The sequence below is a fragment of the Strix uralensis genome, chromosome 5, assembly GCF_047716275.1.
Source record: "Strix uralensis isolate ZFMK-TIS-50842 chromosome 5, bStrUra1, whole genome shotgun sequence".
In the NCBI taxonomy this organism is placed as follows: Eukaryota; Metazoa; Chordata; class Aves; order Strigiformes; family Strigidae; genus Strix; species Strix uralensis.
In genome coordinates this window covers 78,088,409-78,109,871 of record NC_133976.1, presented here as the reverse complement: position 1 = coordinate 78,109,871, position 21,463 = coordinate 78,088,409, and the positions used below count along the sequence as shown (strand labels likewise).

At 41.9% G+C, this 21,463-nt stretch overlaps 1 protein-coding gene across 5 annotated transcripts in view; it reads right to left on the bottom strand.

Annotated features, from left to right (window-relative positions):
• Positions 1-21,463, bottom strand: part of TBXAS1 (thromboxane A synthase 1) — a 232,164-nt gene that overhangs the window by 172,391 nt on the left and 38,310 nt on the right. For 3 of the 5 annotated variants that reach the window (XM_074871842.1, XM_074871843.1, XM_074871841.1), the window contains exon 2: positions 6,446-6,539. The exons of 1 other annotated variant lie outside the window; for it this stretch is intronic. In XM_074871842.1, the coding sequence (XP_074727943.1) occupies positions 6,446-6,539 (94 nt within the window). Of the gene's footprint in view, positions 1-6,445; positions 6,540-21,463 lie in introns of those variants that run through there. One more of the 5 variants, XM_074871845.1, reaches the window with a different exon arrangement.

The window sequence follows — 21,463 nt, the reverse complement described above, 5'->3', positions numbered from 1 at the left end:
ATGCAGACCTCTGCTCTGATGGATCTTGGGCAGTCATTTGTCAGTTGTCACCAAAAACCCATCAGAGAACAACGGTTTTGGTCAAGGATGGAATGGAACAACAGAGAAGTGTCCTTCAGCACTGTGATCTTGGGGACCCACCTTACTCAGACACCTTCATTTACAGACCAGAGCTCAAGCCTGGCATTAATCTACAGCCCCACTTGCTCTGTGACTATTGCCAAATCCTTTAATCTCTCTCCAGCCTTTAAGTGGCCCAGTCCATTAAAGACAGCAGCGATACCAGCCTCCCTAAATCTACCAGAGAAAGTCCCCAGAGAAGTTGCTCGAAGTGTTTCACCATAACCTGATGAAAAAAGCACACTTATCTATTTCAGAACACCATTTATGCCATTTTGCAGATGGGTAAAAAGAGGCCCAAGTTAAAACAAGAGAGATTTGCTTACTAAGAAAACAAAGCTTTGCCCCACTCAGACCTGCCTAAATTGACACTGGGAGTCTGGGGAAAGCCAGGAGCATGATTAGAGAGTCTCTCTTCTCACTTGCTGTGTGGAGAACATCATCCCTTTTTCACTTAACAGGTAAAGCCCTTTACATACAGCTAGCAAATGCCTCAGCCATTGCCCTTCACCTCGTTCAGTGTTTAATAAAGCAAGCATAAAGTATGCCAAAAGGAACCACCAAAATGTGGCTTAAAGAATACGAAAACTATGTTGTTGCTCATCAATGAAGTCTGCATCTATTCCTAGAGGCAACTGCTGAGGTCTAGAGGAAACACTCACCCAGCCTTGGCACAGCAAATAGATGTGAGAGCTGGTCTAGGGAGAAGCCACAGAGTCAACATGCCATTCCCTGGAATACTAAAGGGAGTCCTGTTTCTTTCCTCAAAGGAAAAACAATACAGTCCAAAAGAGCAAAAGCATCGGTTATGACTACTACCACCTTCACCGCTTGGGTCACCATTATTCACCAGCAAAGCAGCAATGATTCATCCCCATTTTTCTGTTATGTAAAACCTGCCAGTTGCTTTTTGTATCCTAATACTGTCTCTAGCTTCCATGACCATCATGACCACCATGACATTACATTCAGGGATACCTTGCAAACACAGCTATTGGAAACATTGAGTGCAAATAAGCTGAGAACATCGTGCCTCTACAGAAGGATTTCTGAGGCGTACGCACTGCTCCCCACAGAAGCAGGCTCACCCTGCTGAGATCCCACAAGCTCAGGGAAAAGCTGGGGTGAGCCACAGCACAGCTCTGCCCGATGCTGTTCCAAGAAACCAGAGGTCCAGATCTTGCTGAAGGTTGCAAATAGCATAGTCAAGTGGAAGACAGCTAATTGTGATGTTTTGATTTCCTGCATTAGGTTCCCACAAACAGATACTGCACTGACTTTGTCAGGGGATCTGACAACGCTAACGTCTGATCAAAGGAGGTAGCACAGCATACCAGCTGAAACTAGGAAAATACACGTATTTGAAGGGGAGAGAGACTGGCTTTATAGATGTATGAATATACACATAAAAACATGTCTAACCGCAGGTTTTCTGTCATGTTTCAGACTGTGAAATGGCTAGGTTTAGATCTGCACCACATGTATTCATGTCACATGAAATGCATGCATGCACAGGCCTCCCAATCAAGGTGGGTTTCCCAGGACGTAGGAGAAGACCTGAGGCACCCCATGAAGCCTGTTTGGGCAGTCAGCTGCCCACAGTGGATACACACAGCCAACTGGGGGAGAGAAAGCCAGGCTGGTTGGTGATGCCACGGCTGGCCTGTCTGGTTCCACACAGACAGCTATCAAGTGGCAAAACACACGCTCACTATCCCATTCCTCTCATTTATCTGCACAAAGCAACACAAAACCATGTGCAGGCTTTTACTGTCAGTGTAAGCCATATTATTCTTGTAATTAATTCCAGGTCTACAGCCTGAGAGCTTCTCTTCTTCCCTTTCCCCTTTCCCCCCTCTTCGCTCCCCTCACCATTTGCCTCACTCCAACCTTGTTTGGGTTTACATGCTGTGTCATTAAATTCCAGAACAGTAAACGCTGCAGCCTCTCTCTCTAAGCACTGACACACTGCTTTCTAGGCTGCAAATTAGACATGGGGTTAATTCCATTCCTGCAAGGACTCTGCCTTTTATTTTTCTTTACATCCAACTCAAAGGATGCTTCTGGCAGATGCATAGTGGAAAAAGATCATGTTTGCTCTGTGCTTCCTCCCTGCACTTCCCCCTTCCCCACTCCCACCCATCAGCCATAAAACAACACAGCCCAGGCAGATCTCAATCTGAAAGCAAGACAAAGCACCCACACAGCCCCCACTTCCATTCAGCAGAAATGGGCCGCTCTGGGGTAGTCCAGGATCTACAAGTAGGCCAGACAGAAATAAACAGAGTAAACAAAGGGTATCCTGTCCAAGCAGAGAGGGGCTAAAGAGAGTGATGTCTTTCATTAAAATGCAAGGCAGGGATACAAGTACACAGCCAGTCAAAAGCATCATTGGAGCTTGCTAGGAGTAACAGGAGGAAAGCAACACATGATCGTGCCATTATACAAACCCAAAGCACATCACCCAACTGTACGCAGGGCGCAGCTGCATATCCCGCCTACCAAGGACCAAAACAAGGCAGCCAGCCACACACCTACCACCACCCCAAAACACCAGAGATGCCAGCCCCAAGGCTGCAGCAGCACAGTGCTGCTCTCCGGAAGGCTGAGTAGGGAAGAGTGCGCACAGGTACAGTACCAGGCGACCAGAGCCGTGCAAATGTCAGAGCCAATGACATTTAGAAACGGCGTAGCTGCCTTTTTAGAAAGGGGATGGGAAATGGGGAGAAAAGCACAGCACAGCCATAGCAACAGGTCAAGCGTTTGCCGCGGTTCTTTGGGAAGAAGGGCAACGCGGCGCATGTGCCTTCTCAGTTTTCCGAGCATTTGTCACGTAATAAAATCATTAGCCTGGGAATTACTAGGAGAGTTTTGTTAGTTTTTCTGCAACCTGCTGCTCCAAAGCCCATGCAAATCCATGTGTTAAAGTCCATGCTGTGTATAACCTTGTGTCTCCCATTACACGGCTATCGCAAACAAACCTCACATTTTTCCACAGACTGGTAGGAAAAATGCAGTACATGGAGAGGTGGGGGAACAGTCAGGAGTTTCTAGCAAAACAGCAGTCTGTCTGCTCGGTTATTGGGGAAACTGAACGTGCTGCTTTTTTTAAACAGCCTAATCATATTTACTATTACATCAGACTTATCCACCACAAATTGTTCTCATGCAATGGAAGAATTTTTAATCTAATATCTTGGACTCAGATAATTTCCCAGCTGCAGAACTGCAATAATTTCCTATCTTCTTATTTTTGAGATAAGCCGATTAACTTGGATATGTTTTAGTTTCAGGGTGCGATTATCTCCCTTTATTGTACTTGAGAGAGAAGGGGTGACTTACAGTAAAATAACTTTGTCTTCCCCAAGTCAGCTCTTAAAGTCTGCTTCTCTGTGATGGAGATAGGTCATTCCTGTTGCATTTCCCTTAGCCCCTTAACTTTCAGCACTTTCTCTTCCTCTCACAGCAACACTGTATTAACAGCAACTCCTATTTTACTCAAAGAAAATACACTGTTTCAGAAATCCCCAAAATAACTCTTTCAAAAAATCTCATGCAGAAACATTTTCTTGTTTAAAATACATTTGAAGTTTATCACAAACCTCACAACCTAGCACTATTGGTCAAATCCTGCTTGCATTGTTCATTTGTTTTTTGCTGCTATTCAAGAAGAATAGCAGCAAAGAAAGGATAAGGCCTGATGCACTGTTCACATATACAGTGGAACAAAACAGGAACCTCCATTCACTTCAGTAGAACTGAATTACACCCAAGTAAGGGAGAAGACAAGCAAATCCTTGAATTTATGCCATTACAAATTGAAAAATACTGCTTGCTCCCACAATTTTGTTGAAAGCTTTTGATATTTAATGTTCTTTCTTAAATCCTCAGGTCCTAGATTTACTTGATTATGTTAAAGGGACTCTCTCTCCTCCTTTATTTTTTTCCTTAAGTTTCTAGCAATCATATTCTAGGAGGAAAGCCTGAAACCATGAGATGAGGACACTTTTTGGACTGGAAGGCTGTGTATGTTCAAGTGTTTTGATTTACCTTTCTTTTCTAGATCTCACTGTTGTGCAGGACTTTTCAACCTGTGTTGATCTGCAGACCAAATTCAATACTGGAAACTTATGAATTACACATATGCAGATTCCCATACAGCACATATCAATTCATTCCTCTTAGTCACCATTCATGAATTCCTCTGAAATAAATGTTCATGGATTAAAAACTGCTAGTCTGATGATTTAGTGGGAATGTGGCTTGTGCATTTTCCCTGCAAAGCATTGGCAATACCAAGAAGGAGCTGGCCTGTTTAAAAGTGAGACTCTCTAAAATGCCAGATCAGTGAAAAGACCCAGTTGCATAAACGTGCAAGTGCAAGAACTTCTTAACATTGTAGATGTAGCGACAGAACAAATCAACATTTTGCTGCTTCCTATTAAAAAAAGTAACCCCAGCCCCCAACAAACTGCTGCTCATGCACAGCTGTGCCCCTAGCAGTTAAGCCCCTAAAACCATCCCCATCCCAAGGAAGGTGACAGACAACCTCTGGTTCTCCCCTGCTGGGGAAGGGAAAGTGGAAGCTGTCCTCTACTGACTGCAGTGAGAGCACTTGTGTCCCTGAAAACGCTCTCATAGAGAACAGCCTGCAGTATAAAAGCAGCCCTCCTATGACCAGCGTGTTGCTATGGGCACTATTTCTAAGAAAGCAGCCACAGGAGCAAATTCAGAAAACATGGCAAAATATATGAGGGAAGAAAGAAAAATTACAAAGAGCCTGGACTCACCCCTGCCTGTTCCTACTGGTAGCAATAGGACTGTAGAGAAGATGGACAGAGAAACATCGTAGCACTGGACATATAGCCTGGTGGAGCTTGTGGCTTTGCATCGCTCAACTTCGTTTCAAAACCCTGTCTGGAATTATTATTTCTTGGTACTCCAAGATATAATTTCTCAGCTACTTTTATTTTTTTTCCTAGAAGTTAGTAAAATCAAATTTATCTTTTCTTCATTAGCCTGCTTTAAGTGAATTTAATGAATGCAATTCTGGTAATGAAATTTGCCTAACAGATCACAGATAACAGTTTGCAAAAAACTTTCTGCTTGTACACTGGTTTAGGGCAAACCCTTCTACAATATATCAAAATAACTTAGTTTCTAGACACCTTTTCCTACAGCAAGTGTTAGCAGGTGACTAATGATAAATGGATTTTGTCACCAAAGAGCTACAGAATGAGTAGCTTCATACCATCCAGCTGAACTGAAACCAGAAGAGTGAGGGTGAACTGGTCTGTATTCCACATCACCAGCATCCCCTGTATGTTAAAGTCACCCTGTCAATTCCAGTTCAAATTAATCAAGAGTGGATCAAGTCTACCTTTTATACTATTTTCTAAATGAAATCAGATGTACATGTAAAATTGGTGTTTAAATGGTTTTTACCTAATAATGAGACAGATATTGACAGAATAATCACCATGAAGACCAAGGTAAGAGGCACTATATTCTCATTAATAATTCAAATCTTAGCATTGATACTGATGACCATGCACTTAAAAGAGGAAATTGGGCAGCAGCTGGAGTTAGCCCAGATTTCCTGAAAAGACGTTGGACTGCAACAGACACACACTAGAGAGATTTTACTGTAAGATCCAACCAGAGAAATGGCAGCTTCTCATTATTAAGAGATCTTGGACCCTCAGAAGCATTGCTGAAATTGAGCAAGGAAAAAAACCACAGCATTAGTAGACTAATGAAAGGGAATGGGTGAGAAAAATAAGGGAACAAAATCTGGAGACAGAATCTCAATATTTCTTCCTCCCTCCTCCCAGTCCCAACATTTGGGGCACAGAGCAACAGCATTCAGTGGTACCTAATTCCAGTTACTGCTTAGGAACAAGCAACGTTACAAACTTTAAAATAAATGTGTACAATCAGCAAAAGCAAAAACAAACAGAAAGGTCGTAGGAGCCAAAACCACTTAGAACAAACCAGTTGGGGCTAGTTAACATAATCTGCTCTATTCACATAACTAAGTTTGTTTCACCGAGGGCATGAACTTTCTTGGAAAAGCTCAAGTAATTAACTGCAGGAGCTTACACATTTTCTTTCCCTCAAGTTTATTTTACCCTGAAATTAGAGCTGCTTGCACACAACTGCTTCTACCAATTCACTCAAAAAGCTGAGTTTTGCTTGTTCTTTCTGGAGGGAGATGCTTGAAGAGATGGTACCGTTGAAGTGTAGGATCCCCTTCAATTTCTCCTACCTCCTTGTCCACTCTTCCCACCACTTCCAATAAATACAAAAGAAAAATGTATCTTACCTCACGGAAAAAGAGCAGGTTTCCAATGAAAGGAAGAGGTGGAGGATGTCGGATCCCTACTTTGCTTAGTTTGGAGAATGCAGATGTGGAGTACCTGGAAAAAATAAGGTAGCAAGTTAGTTTTGGATCTCATCATGATACAACTTACCATAGTAATTATTTCAGATTACTTCCCTGGATTCAGAGGGAGAAGATGCTTTCTGTATTGGCCAAACAGAACTGCCAATGTGGTGACATTGCTCAGCAGCTCCTCGGGTCACAGAAATAAACGCAATGCACTGGTGCTTCAGAGAGGGCAAAAGAAGGGACTCAAACACAGGCCTGCAAATTGAGCAGTGGAAATAGAGAGCTGCTCCTCTTACTACAGAGTGTCTTGGAAGTTAGAAGTGACTCTCCAAAGCTACGTGAGGTTACGAACAAGATCAAAACAGGCATTCAGTGTTTGACTACTGTGGCACAGCTGGGAAAGGAACAAGACAGATCTTCAGACTATTATTTTCTTCTTCTTCCATCACTGCTACCTATACAGATCACAGAACAAGAATTCAAGCTAGTCTCAGTTGTGCATGAGCCAAGACACTGTCAGTATGTTCAAGTCAAGCCTAATATTTGGGCCAGATATGCTAATTAAGTGATTTTACAGCTGCCAGTCAGCAAATTAAACAAATATAAAAAAACACAGGGAAACAAAACCCAGACTGGAAAGCTTCATGCATCTCTTGTTTCAAATGAAACTGTGTTGTCAGGGACAATACTAGAGAAAAAGAAAAAAGAACAACCAAACTCCAAAGTCTTTTTTTTTTTGTCCTCCCCTCCCCCTTTCTTAATACAAACAATGGATTTAAATCAGTGGACTTCAATTAGTGAAACCTGAAAGAGCAGGAGCTAACAGCAGCAGCTTTGATTAGCCAAAGACACAATAATACTGAATACTATCATGCTGAACACTGTCACTAGGAGGACTAATAAAGGCTGTGTCTATATTAACACCTTAGCCCAGAGCAACAGTATAGTTTTAAAGCTCTCCCTCTGCATGATGGTTCTGTGTCTGGAGCAGTTTTGGCACATGCAACCACAGTTTTTTGAGAGGAAACTGAACTTCAAGCTCTGCTCCAATCCTTCATCTCTTACCAGGGCAGTTCTGAACTAATAAGCAGTCCTTCAGCTTTGAACCCCAACCACAGTGAGACTCTTTAGTCCTGGGGAGCAAATCTATCCCAAGATAAAAACTATGAATTGCGTATAGCGTAGGGGTTACGATATCAACTGCTTTTGTCTATCAAGTCTGCAAGCCATCTGAATGACATAATAGAGGGACAGCAGAAGCAGTGCCCTCAGACTCAGATGGGCTGACTCCCTCTTAATCCCAGTGTACAGCCTTGTTGACTCTGAAGACTATGCTAAACCATTGCTATGACTTGGACCTCTCCTCCTTCAGGTCCAATAATCAACACGTGCCTCTTCTGAAATGTCCTACATGATGCAGGCAGGAATATTCGGGTCTAACCCTAATGGGCAAAGAGTGCACAATTCTTGGGGGTCAGGGAGAAGGGGGGCAAGGAAAAAAAGAGTTGATGTCAGGAAACGGTCCTCTCCTCCAGCTGGAGGGAAAGAAAAGAATGGTGTTGCAAAGTGAAATATATAAAATCAAGAGAACTAAATCTCACATGACCAGCAAAGCAGAATGGGACTTAAGTACCGACTTAGTAGCTTTTTGTATCCACTTCCTGAGATTTCCTGCAGCAGAGTACCTATTCTCTTAATGGGTTTTCTTTTGTGAAGATATTTCACAGAAGTCATAATCAGAAGATAGAAATTTGATTGTTTTTAAATAGCAACAATGATTTTTTTATGGGGCAGTACAAACTTTCACAAACACAAACCCTCTCAATATAAACGATGTGTCTTTAGTCTATGCAAGGGCCCTATTTCGGTGTGACAGGGTATGGTGGAGTAAAGGCACAGAAGTTGACATTTATTATACATTTTATACATATTATTGACTTTTTGGCTACTTCACCACTTGAAAAAAAAAAACCATGACTTTTTCCTCATTGAAACAGCTAATACTTTTGGGGAAAAAAAATGTTTTAACTTCAAAACAATAAACTGCCTACACAATACATTTTCTTCCCCAAAGATAGGATTTTTTGCTGTTGTTTGAAGTCTTCCTTAAAGTGTCTTTGTGTCAGAGCAAAGTCCTCATCTTCAGTATGTAAACAGTGGAAAAGATGAAAATCCCTCTCGATGGAAACCCATCAATTTTGTGGCATTTTATCCTGGATGTTTTCACTGTAAAATACATGGCAGATCACAACACACCAGGCTGGGCTACAGTTAACTGCCAATTTCGCTGTAGACTGGACACTATGTAGACTCCCCGTCTTCACATACTGCAAAGTGGAAAGTGACTGCAACAGAGCCTTACACTACACAAAGTAAACAATGTGATCACCAAATATTTTAAAAGGAAGAAAACTAATGAGTAGAGAGCACCCAGTTACATGAGGCAAGAAACACAGAGACTCTGAAGACTATTTATGCTTAGATGAGTAGTTCGTCTTTGTCAGCTTCTGAACATTACTGGCAGCTCCACACAGCTGAGGATTTGCTTTCCTTTTTCCCCTCCTAACTGGGTTTTCTCTGATGCTTTTATCCAGTTACATTTGAAGTAGGTTTTCAAAAGGTAAGGAAACACAGTTTACAATGAGATGGGAAACAGAAGCACTGTAGTCAAGCTACACACTGAAATATAACATCGAAAGGGTAGGGCCAGCAGGGAAAAAAAAAAAAAAAGAAATCTCATCAATAAACACATCTAACTCTACCCTACGATTTCACAATATTTCTGGTATTGTTGAAATATCTGCAGTTTTGCAGAAAAGAAAGCAGTATGCAAGTGCTTAAAGACTGACGGTGCTGCATGCACAAAAAAGAGCAAGATCTAATACTGCACAGGTAACCTTGACTTTGACCATTTTTAATGTAACAGCTTACTTTCTGCAATCTTAACTATTAAGAGCTTTTTTTTTTTTTTTCCGTACCTCTGTAATATTGCATCTCATTCCCACCATTTTGGGCGGGGGAGAAAGAGGAAGGAGTGGCTTGGGGGCTTCTTTTTTTAAAAGAAGAAAAAGAAAAAAAGAAGAAAAATTATCCTGTATAACACACAATGAACACCAGCAATACATGAACCTGACAGTTTCATGGCAGAAACCTTTGCCTTTTCAGCCAGAAGCAACCAATAACTCGAACAGGCCAATTCATGTGATTCAGCTACTCAGCACACCCATGACACACACTTGGCCACTAACTCTCAGAGCTGCATGCGAACCGCACAGGGAAAACAGTGGCCAGGTTTTGTTGCTGAGAAGGGGAGGTGGGCTAGAAGCTGGAAGAGTGCAAACAGGCAGGGTTGTCTTGTAGGCAGTCACAAGACATTTGTCTGGAGAAGCTGTACATCTAAATGAAGCAGTTCTGAACCTGCCTCATCACCAGCAGGAAGTCTTATTTCTCACTCTGCCACTTAACATGCTTCTGTGTTAATTTATCACAAGAATTAGTCTGATATCAGGCAACCTCCTGGTGTTGCTGTGGATGCACACTAAGGCTAGAAGACCAGCCAATGGACTAAAAGGGCTAAGTCAAATGCAAAAATCTAGAAATAGAAAAGACACCGAGAGGTGACCAAGATGGCCAAAGGTACAGAACAACTTTTGTAAAAGCAATACAGGCTATAATCTTAATCCTGGAAAAAGAAGCAACTGATGCAGGATATAACAAATATATTTTAAATTCTGCATGACTTAGAAAATAAATAAAGAATTATTACCTACTATTAAAAAAAAAAAAATAATCCACAAATGAATATTCAGATGACAGGACTAAAAACAAAGCACTTTTCCAAGTAATTAATATACTAACTCTGGAACTCCATGCCATGGGATGTTGCTATTCCAGAAGCTTAAAAAACTTCAAAAAGTGATTAAATAAATTAATGAAAGAAAAAATCAGCAGGCACTTTTAATGTGTGAATTTAACAAATGTAAGAGACACACATGGAAAAGATTAAAGGGAAGGAGGGAAAAATTAATCAAATTTATTTTCCTAAGCAGGGAACTCGTCCATAAGCGTTCAATGGCAGAATAAGAGATTAGACTGTTATAAAACCTAAAAGATAAAGCCTCAGACACTTCAGTTTTCTTAAGAGGAAGAGAGGAGGGAGTCTTTGTGCAAAGCGAGGGGCATGAAAAAGGACAAAACTCTGATGGCAGCAATATTTACTGGACAATAGCACATTCTCACTGAAAGGAGAAACATACCCTAATATTTACAAATGTAGGGCTTCCTGCTCAACTATTAATCTAAAACCCTGGCATTATATTTTGAACAAAGTGACAAGACATCAAAAGGAACCAGAGGAACAGCAGTAATGAAGTAGATCAATAAACAATTCAATAACTCTTTGAAGACGTTTAGATGGCCTCTCAGAGCTAGATGCTCTCTGTATATATTAAAAGAAAGTTAACATGCCAAATACATTCCTGTAGGCCAGCACGGCAGATTTAAGCTCTCTGACATATGAACTTCTCTCCACAAAATACCATGCAAAAAATAAGGAGAAAGAGTTAAAAATCGACAGATAACTAACATAAGTTGTGATGGATATATAATTAACAGAACTAGCCATCTGCCCAACCAGGTCAGTACTGATCAGTACTGCAGGAAAAAGTATTATACAGTCTACCATTAAGTGCTATTAATTTGTGTAGCAGATAACATTACAGAGTTTCCAATTCTGCATCATAGAGTTCCAACATACCACCGAAATCACCCCAAGTTTCTCTCAATAGAGAAAGTGCATCATTCCTTCTATATCTAAGTAATGCACAACCTAATAATATCTGAAAGCGATAAACTAGGACACTCAGAGATAAAACAGTGATGTTATTTAATCTCATTGTTGGGAGGTGCATTATTTTGGAAGAGCGAGTGGGAAAACAAAGTATTTTGCTGAGATAATGGAAATCATTCCTGCCAAACAAGAGATAATAATCATGCATTTTCCCCTATTTGCCTCTATTTACATATAACCATACCAGTTCCCAGTTAACATTGGGATGTATTTTGCTCACGAAGTAGTAATAATATACAAAATAATGGTAGTCTCCCTAACGTTACAATGACAGCTCATATAAAAATATACAAGCATTCCTGGGAGCACTGCCTAGACAGCATAGTCTCACCAAAACATTGATATCCCCAGGCTGGCTACAGAGTTAGACTTTCTGCTCTTAGCCCTCTCGGGAAAATTTTGCATTACAAATACTGTAGCAGGGTCACTGGAGAGCTGCCATCGCGTAAGTCTTTCCCCTACTCTGATGCTCAGGATATTTAAGATAGAAAATCATTATCTGGTCCCATTCCGATAGAGGAACTCGCAGAACCCAGGCCCTGCAAGTGGGTGAGTATTGCAGCCAAAGTGGATACGACCCCAGATGGATACAACCACCTCTGGTTATTACCTCCAGAAAGTGTACTCACTAAAAGAAAAACAAACCACAAAATTAAATCAGCTGTTCATCCCCAAAAGACAGGTAGGTCCTGAAGCACTCTCTCACAAAGCAGAAGAGAGAAAAACAGGGAAAGTAAATCCCTCTTATAACCTGTTCTAACCTTGGTCAGCAAAGGTTACCAAATTGCCCTTTACTGTTACCTAGCGGTACCTCTGGGTGGAAATGCAGGGTTTTGCTGGAAGGAAATACACTTGGTTGTGTAGAATACCAGGCTCAGAATAAGGAATTATTACTATTCCTCAAAAAAAAGATACAGAATATCCACAAGTATCATCTCAGTACGTTCTAGAGGTAAGCTTCAAAAGAGGCTTTAGCCAGTTTGGGATGAGGCTTTCTGAGTACTGCAATTTCATTTTCAAGTTTAACAAATCTCTACTTTTTAACTATGAATTTGTAGGGCTGTAATACCAGTTTCAGACCTAATGAGAACTTCCATGTAACACTTGCTCTCCTTAATCACTTGCATGCACTCCCAGTGTTTTAATTTTGACATAATTGCACAAGAAAAAGACAGACATTACATTCACTTGCACCATCTGCCTTCACAGGGGCAGATGTTTTCCAGCTGCAAAACCTAAATGACCATAGAATTATTATTTCATTGAAACATTTGCTAATGCACCAGGAATAATGTGCAGGAAAGGCCAAATTATATGCTCAATATTAACTTTATAAGTCATCTATCTGCTAACAATCATTTTTTAATCCATACTGTTCTGGTCTGCTGAACAATTTTTCAGCGTCTCTTATCTTAAGAGAACTGATGGACTCAAGGGACTGGTTGTAATAAGGCTGCAGGTTGTCACAGTGTGTTTAAAGTTTTGGGGGTTGATTTTAAAAAAAGACCAAAAAAATAGCAGTGAATCAAGGCCAACTAAATGAAAAAGCCCATACTGGAAAGCAACACACTTCACCACGCTCCAGAGTAGCCCTGGGAGAGACAGATGGTCTGTACAGCAGGCCAATGACAGTATTTCATCACCTCTCTCAGAGTGCAGCCCCTTCACACTGGGCGGTGACTTTTCCAAATAAAGAGCAAACAAACAAGAGTCATAAATCCACAGCTTCAGCCCTTCATTGTTGGCTCAACATCTTTAAACAAAATGGAGGTCAACAGCAACAGAGGCTGTTACCTCCTTACAGCAACATATATACTTGGGAAAGGTGGTGGGACCTCCACCCCACGTGAGCACAAAGGGTGGTCTCTTCTCGAGGAGGCATGTTCACAGCAGATCTGTGGCCTGATGCATATGTGAGACCACACACAATGTCCACAGGAAGCCTGGGTCAAAGCTGATAGCTAAACTCAGCTCTCATGGCTCAAGCCCTCTGCCTTCACCACAAGCCAAGCCTTCCTTTCACTCCCTAGGACCACTGGTACCATACCTTTCTTAAGGATCAATTTCCTCTTCCCCCTTTTTATTCACACAGATATTGTGAGGCACACAGAAGAAAATGGTACCACCCCAAGGCTATACACAACCCTGCTTCAGCCAGAAAGACTAAAGTTTGCATAAACAGGTGCATTACTAGAAACACAGTTTTCAGAAACCATAGTAAAATTTCATAGCTTTTTTTTTTCCCCTCCCCAAGTAATTACATATCTTAATTTTGAACTGGACATCTTAATTGCATAATTAAAAGGACATGAAGTTTCAGCTTAATTAGTCTTCCTAATTGTTATGCAAGTTCATATCCTGGTGATGCAACTCCATTTGCAGATAACATGGCACCTGTTTCTGTTTGCATCTCAACCATTCCTACGTTCCAGAAATAACGGTATGGATGAGGGATGCAGTTTCATGTTTGAATTGAGGGAGGAAAGTATGCTTGAGAGCCTGATCATTCTGACTTTTCATTGCCATAAAGGAGGTACTCACTAGGCCACTGGCCTGTTATTTCATAGGGTCAAAAAGAGGTTGCAATGCTATGGTGGCTGAATTCCTGAAATGTTATCTAGCATACACATCAAGTAGTGATGCACTGTGCAGGCAAAGCCAAGTTATATTCCCACTAGCACATACATACTTCAGCTGCCTTTCATTTTTTATTCCATGCAGTTCTGGTCTATCATACAACTTGCTTGATGTCTGTTGCTGTCAGGGAACTGGTTTTAGAGTTCGGGTCTTGCACCGCATTCCTCAACAGCAACAGTACGTACAGAGCCATTCAGTGCTATTAAGAACCAGCTGGCACAAGGGCTGCATGGAGTTGCACTCTGCCAGGGAAAGACAAAATTACTTCAAGAGGCTTAACGCCTCCCCAGTGCTTTTGGGCCCAAGATGACTTCCTTGACTGAAGGTGAGGTGGCGAACACAGTTCTTCCTCCCTTTTTGAGACCAGCCTGTCAGCATACGTAAGGCATAGATGGAGGGCACCGAAGCACAGACAAAAAGAGTTACTGGAACAAACCTCCAGGCATCTTCCCCACTTGTAGTCTCAAATAAGCAGCTCTGATACACTGCAGGGACAATTCACCTCCCTTTAGACAGTTCTGGATAAATGCAGACAGACCTCATGATTACATGGCACATGAAACAATTATTTTATTTATTTATTTTTAAGTTAACATCAAGGGGCCACCATCCATCCAGTGCACTGAACATGGCAGAGGTCCTGCTGGCCAGAAACAGATGTGATCAGAGTGCCAGAGATCATTTCATAGTGTACAGAGAGCCTGAATTAATGGTCCACAGCCCAACTTTGTTCCGGCATTTTCTAACTTGTGTGTGCTTGACTTTACAACCTCAATAATGCGCCTTTAATGCAATTTTCTGTGCAAGTTCTTGGGTTTTCTAAAAGCTCATTAAAAATCCATCACATTGCATCATTTCACATTCCCAGGGGTCATCAAAAGACCCTAGGACTGTGGCAGAGACCTTTGCCAAGTGAGCTAATGGTGGAGCTGACAGAAGAAACAGGTTGTCATTCATGCAAGGGAGCTGCGAGGCACAGCCTGCCAGAGGGTCTCTCTAATACTTCCTCAGAGAGAAAAAAACAGAAAAATTTAAGAGTTCCTAAACCAAAATGCTAGGCTCCTTGCTGGGTGCTGACACCTCACCAGTGAGCCCTCATCTGATCCCCTGGCAGTACCACCACATCCCCGCTCCTCCTCATCCATGGACCTGCCACAACCCCCGGCCCCAGTCTCTGCTTCTTGCTTCAGCAGACCTGCACTGCTCCCCTCACCCAGCCTCTGCCTCACCTCCCACCGTGAGCTCCCCAACTGATCCCTTCCCAACACAGTCCCACGCTGTTTTGTATCAGCTATTCACCCTCTTCCACGCAGTGATTTACCCCAGTTTCTCCTCCCCTAACCCCATTCTTACCAGACTGTTTGCACAAGTCCCCTCCTTTCTTACCACTTCGACACCCACCCTACACCACTTTTCCTTCCTCCTCCTGAACAGCACTGCACGCAGCTGGGGGGCGAGTCGAGGGGAAAAGAGCTGATGGAGAGGTGAGACAGGCTCCCTGCTTGCAGTTCTTGTGCCCAAGACTCACTGATGCTATCACATGGGGGATCCATTACAGAAATGCTTTTCTCAGCCCCTGTAATTGGAGCAAGCTGAACTGCTCTCAGGGACTTGCTGCCTGGTCAACCCTCAGCACAGACAAAGGGTGGGAATATGCTTAGCAAAGACAGAATCAGAAATACTAACTTAAAATTATAGGAAAACATAAGAGATTCCAGTGAATGGGTGCTAACTGCAATTTTTCAAAGACTTACAATTTGCCCAAATTTGCATGAGAAAGGCGAAAAGTACATCCTCTGACAAAAACCACCTCCTCTCATCAAATATTGAATCCCTGCATCAAAGCTAATATAAAAAAATCAAACACCACCTCTAAAGAGTAATAAAAAAAAACACAACAGAAAGATCCCAAAAATAAAACAAACCAACCAACATTTTTCTTTAGCCTTTGTCTCAGAAATTATTGAGCTCGTTTTAATTGAAATTTTTCAGTAATTCCAAAGGCAGACACCAGCCCTGTAAACTTCAAGACCAACTGCTTAGAATTTGATAAAGCAATAGGCAGTTGAAGATAGAGTTGTGTAATGGGAGCATCACACAACCTTAATTTGTGGTGCTCTCAGACCCGCCTATAATTAAGTATGCCAGATTAAAAATAAAGGAAGTGCTGCCTCTCAGTCTGAGAGCACACATAAAATCTCAGCTCATAGCTAGTTATTTTATGCAAGTTCTAATCCATTATAGTAGGGGGGGGTGACAATGACAACGTTGTCTGACCCTTAATTACAGGAAAGATGCTATAATACTGTACATACCAGACAGCCTATGATAAACTTGAAATTAATACTGGAGACTCTGCCTGCTCCCCATGACTTGAAAACTGGAGTACTCTGATGCCACAAGGAGAAAGGATGCCTCCATTTTTCTTTTCTCACTCAGATTTTCATTCCTCTATTTCTCTCATTTTCCATCATTCCCAATAAGAAATAAAAACCACCACAAATTAGTACATTACACTTCGCACATACACATTTAATTTCCATACTGCTCCGGTACAAAGGAGGCACAAACACCTCTGGAGGAGTGATCCCTGCACCAGCCACATGAAGTAACACAGAAGGACCCACTGGGAGTGAGAATGCTTCAGGGAACAAGTGACAACCTGCTACATCACAAAATAGCACCGGTACTCGCTACAAAGCCACAGAATCAAACAGAAGCTACCACCATGCATCTGAATAGTGCAAGTCGAGGGCTCTATGTTTTGCTGCGTAATTTAATACCACCAGAATTAAAGTGAAGGGTGTCCAGAGTTCCCTTCATGAAAAGCAGCAAAGCACTGTGGTCACCAAGGAACATCATCATTAATTTCTGAAGGGAATAAGAGACAATCCTTCCAACCTCAAAGCGCATATGAACAGCGAGTGGAAGTACAGAAGTGGGGTTCAAAGGCTTGTGGAAATACAGAAGAATAAACTCAGCCTCCTCTTTTCCTTTGCACCTTATTCATGACTTCTTGAGTACCTGTGGACTGACAAGAGTTGAGCTCACAGGAAAGAGGAGTAACTCAGTTCTTTCCATAATGTGAATTCATCTTGTAAGAGATGAAGTAGATAGAGGAGGGATATGCATAACTTTTATTCCCTACCCCAGCACTAGTAGAATACCCTTTACCAACCATAGGCATGAGACAGGAAGAGCAATGAAATTATTTCAATCACCTTTCAGTGTGCTTGAGCAGTCAATCACCATCATCAGCCCAAGTAAGCTATGATGGGCCACTTACAAAGGCTGATACCTACTACAAAACAGAAGGTAGTTGAATAGATGCCAAACAAAGCCAGAGGAAAAGCAGAATTTCAAACAGACAGGATGAAAGGATTGCAGGAAGCAAACTTCAAGGAGATTTTCTGAACTCGAAAAACTGGCTAAAAAAAAGTGGGCTCAAGCACTGCTCCCAAGTGCCATCCAGACTAAAAGCAAAACAAAAACAACTGGGGCTTCCTGGAGCTCCGAATCACCCATTCAGGCTATAAGGAGACTGAGCAACTGAATACATGCAGGAATAGCAACACTGGGTACGCACGAAGTGGCAAACCCAGAGCAGAATGGACCAAGAGGTATTTTCCTTCTTTAATCACTGAAAAACGCAGTAACACCATGCATTACTTGTAAAACAGCAGGTTGGACGGTTCAGACAGAAATATACTTTTTAAGCTGACATGCTCCTCTCTGGGCTGCTGCTTAAAAAAAAGTGCTTGTTGCACATTATCTCATCTTCTGACTGCACTTTGAAGTCCATTCTGGCCATTCCTCCATGACACAGACAAATTCCCATCCTTAGGAATAATTCTCTTAACTTCATAAAGAAACCCTTGTTCAAGTCAGATAATTTTCATGTGAAGGCTGACATGGAAATGGCTTTCCTGGAACAGAGTTGATTTGCATTACTCGGTGTCATAGCACATGACAGCTTACTCTGCAGCCTGCTTGTCTGGATCTTCCATAATCCACAGAGCCGCAGTCCTCCTCTCCATGAAGCAGTTGTGCACATGACAGGAAGAGCTAATTTTAATGAAGCATCTTTGCTCTTGTATCGCTCATGTTCTCTCTTGAACTGTTTATCTGGCAGACTCCTGGATGCAATTTGTAATCATTGCTCTCTGCTAACAACGGAAAGTCCATTACTGTTGCCTGTTCCTTCGACTCTCGGCTTTTTAACATCTGACATACTGTTGCATGAGTAATGTACCATACGAATCCATTAAAGACCCCCTTCACAGCGTCTCTCAAAGGAGAGTGCTATTGCACCCCTGTCCCAGCTCAACCTCTCTCCTTCAGTTAAACAGTCACAAACGTTCCTGGCACATGAAAGCAAAATGCTTCAACACCTCAACTGCAAATTCACTGAGACAGCGACTATCTTTCCATTACATCACACAGACTTCAGGTACACAGTGGAGCCCTGATCTTTGACAGGGCTTTGTAGCCCCTGCTGAAACAAAAATGATAAATAAATCATCATCACGGGGTCCCCTAAAATGGGGGGAAGTCTGCATACTGTCATTCAATTACTTTTTAACTACCACAATGAACTAAAATTCCACAGGGACGTAGCGATGGTGAGTCATTACCATGAACGATTCACCTTCAAAGAGAGGCAAGAGGAGAGCTGAAGACCAGAGAAGCCAGTCGTCTTCACCCTCTCCACAAGTAGCTGGGTGCAGATCAGTGATATTTTCCAGAGACAGAACAAAGAAACTAGATGCTGATACACAGAGGCTTTAAAAGAGATTAAGCAGCTGATAAAAATAAAAGGACTGACAATGGAATCAGGATCGGGAACAGAAGAGAATAAGAGCAAGGCATGATACAAATTCAGAAATCCTGGCAGGAAGAAAGAGGCTTGTTGAGAGAAAGGAGAGGGGTGCTCAGCCACTCAAAGTCTCTGAGAAGTCACATACTGGAGAGGGGGTGCAGGACCTCAACACTACCTTGAGCCACATATAAGGAAAAAACTCTGATGCAATGAAATAGATTCATTAATTATTACAGTTGGATTTGTGTGTTTCTTCTGCTAACTAAAACAATGGTAATTTTTTTTTAAGGCTCATTACAGATCTGCATCATTATTTCCAGCTTTAGTTTGTCTCCAAGGACCTAACCATAAGACATGAAGCTGGATGCCTGAAGACAAATACTTTTACTTATTGCTGGGGAGTTTGAGTTTAATGCCTGTCCTAAGAGAAGCTAGACTGGAAGATCCAATCATGGAAAAAAACCAAAAAAAACCCCAAAAAACCCAATGGATAGAAAACTTTGAATTGGAGGAATATGAAAAAGACACTCAGGAAAGCATTAGCACAATCCACTCAAACCAAGTAAAGTGTAGCAATGCACAAATCTAACATACATGTGCCACATATGGCCACCTGGAAAGAGGTGACCCTCACTGGCCAGTACCAGAGCTCTGAAGATAAGCTTTAATTTTAATGTCTCCCCCAAGTGGTAAGTGAAACAGTGGTTGCAATGTAAAGGCCCAGGTAAGGCAATGCATTCCAATACTGGCACACCACACTGCATAGCGGCTGCTTTACTTACTCTGTCTCTACACTAGGAATAGCTAAACTCAAACTAAGGTACTCTTGAATCCTTTAGGAAATCGTACTTCTATATTTATGTATACATCCATATATTTACATTCATTCACACACACACATTAAATCTGTTCATTTTCCCATAGAACAAAATGAATACCTAACAATTTTGTATGTTTTGGATACTGTTCATTTTCCACAAGGGGTTCTGTACAACATTCATGCTTTTATTCACACTAAGTACACATCTTCAACATGCATCTATCCCTTGAAGATGCATCTGCAGCAGAGGCATGTTAAGATGACACTCTGCTATACAGCATTCCCACTGGCCCCCTTCAGAAAGGGCTGTTCTCCTCCTTGGGAAGCTCCCCTACCAAACAGTGCTCAAGGAAAGCCTAACATGCACGGCTGAAGAGTTTCTGCACTACAGTCCCACCAGTTACAGTTAGTTTTGTCCTCTTCTGCTGTTGGGCTGCCTGCTGGAGAACCTAGCCCTTCTCAACTCCTTTTATTTCAAATCCATGCAAAGGGCCAGAACCCACCCATGACTATAACGTTAGCCTAGGGACCTGCAAGTTGGTGTTAAAGGCTCTCTGCTGTGGCAATTTCCCTGTCCTCAAGATAAAATAGAAAAGAGATAAACTTTAAAAATTCTTTGAAAACAAAAAAGGAAAATTGAAGTTATGTGAGGAAGGTAGGCAGCCACCCAATTCCTAAGTGGCTTAAAACATTAGTTTCACTTTTGCATCCACAGGTATCAGTATTTAGACAAACAATTCTTTCAAAAACCATTTCTTAAACTTATGCAATAGAAAAGGTACAGTTTGTAACTGAGGCAGCATCCTGCTGAGGGTGAATGTTTTGAAAATTAAGTAGCATCACATAATATACACCTAACAAAACGGCTAAGATGCTCTGTACTAACAATACTGATTTTTAACAAATCCTGGAACACTAGCACAACTCAGAGTGTTTGAAGGACTGCCAGCATAACCCCAAAATGTAAAGGGATAAGAGGAAAGCAGAGGTAATAAGTCAATTAGCCTGACATCAACCTTACATAAAATAATGGAACTTCCAATTTGGGATGCCATCAACAAGAAATTTGAGGAGAGGCTAAAAGTTTAATTAATCCCTTTCAGTATTGTCAAACGAGCCATTCATATTGGGCTGGGGTGGGGTTTTTTTGGCAGGGGTATAGGTATGGTTGATAAATACAACTCTTCTAATAGCATCTACTTGGGCTAGTCCAATGCACTAGAAACACTAGACCACAAAACATCTTGCCTAAAAGACCTCACACTACACAGAGAACTAACATGACACCAAACTAGACAAGCTAAAAGTTGGCTCAATGCTTGGCCACAAAACGTGGCCAATAACCATAAGGTATTAATCAGGAGGACTCTTACTAGGAGGATTTAGAGGAATAGTTTCTTACTCACTAATAAAAGGAATCACAAGTTACAGCCACTTAAATCTGACCCCAGATTTTCTGTGCTAAGGAATGTGTCTGCAGACTCTTCTAGCATCCTGCTGCCATAGAGCTGCTGGAGTGGCCATGGGACTTGATAGTTGGAAATCTGTCCTGGCAGATGTTTTGATAGCTGTTGGGCATCACATACCACCAGCAATGGTCCTGTTCACCTCAACTATGACAAACCCATCCTGGCCATGGCATTTATAAGGGTACAATCGAGCCAGCAGGTCATCTATTGGAGTAGGGCTTCAGGAGGCAGCTGAGACAATCTGAGAGCTCTCTGCTGCTGAAAAAAGTTGTGCCCTTCTCCCTACCATCCACTTCCACAAATTCCCTCTTGCTGCTTTCCCTATACTCGGCTGATCCCTGCTCAAGCTGATGCAGAC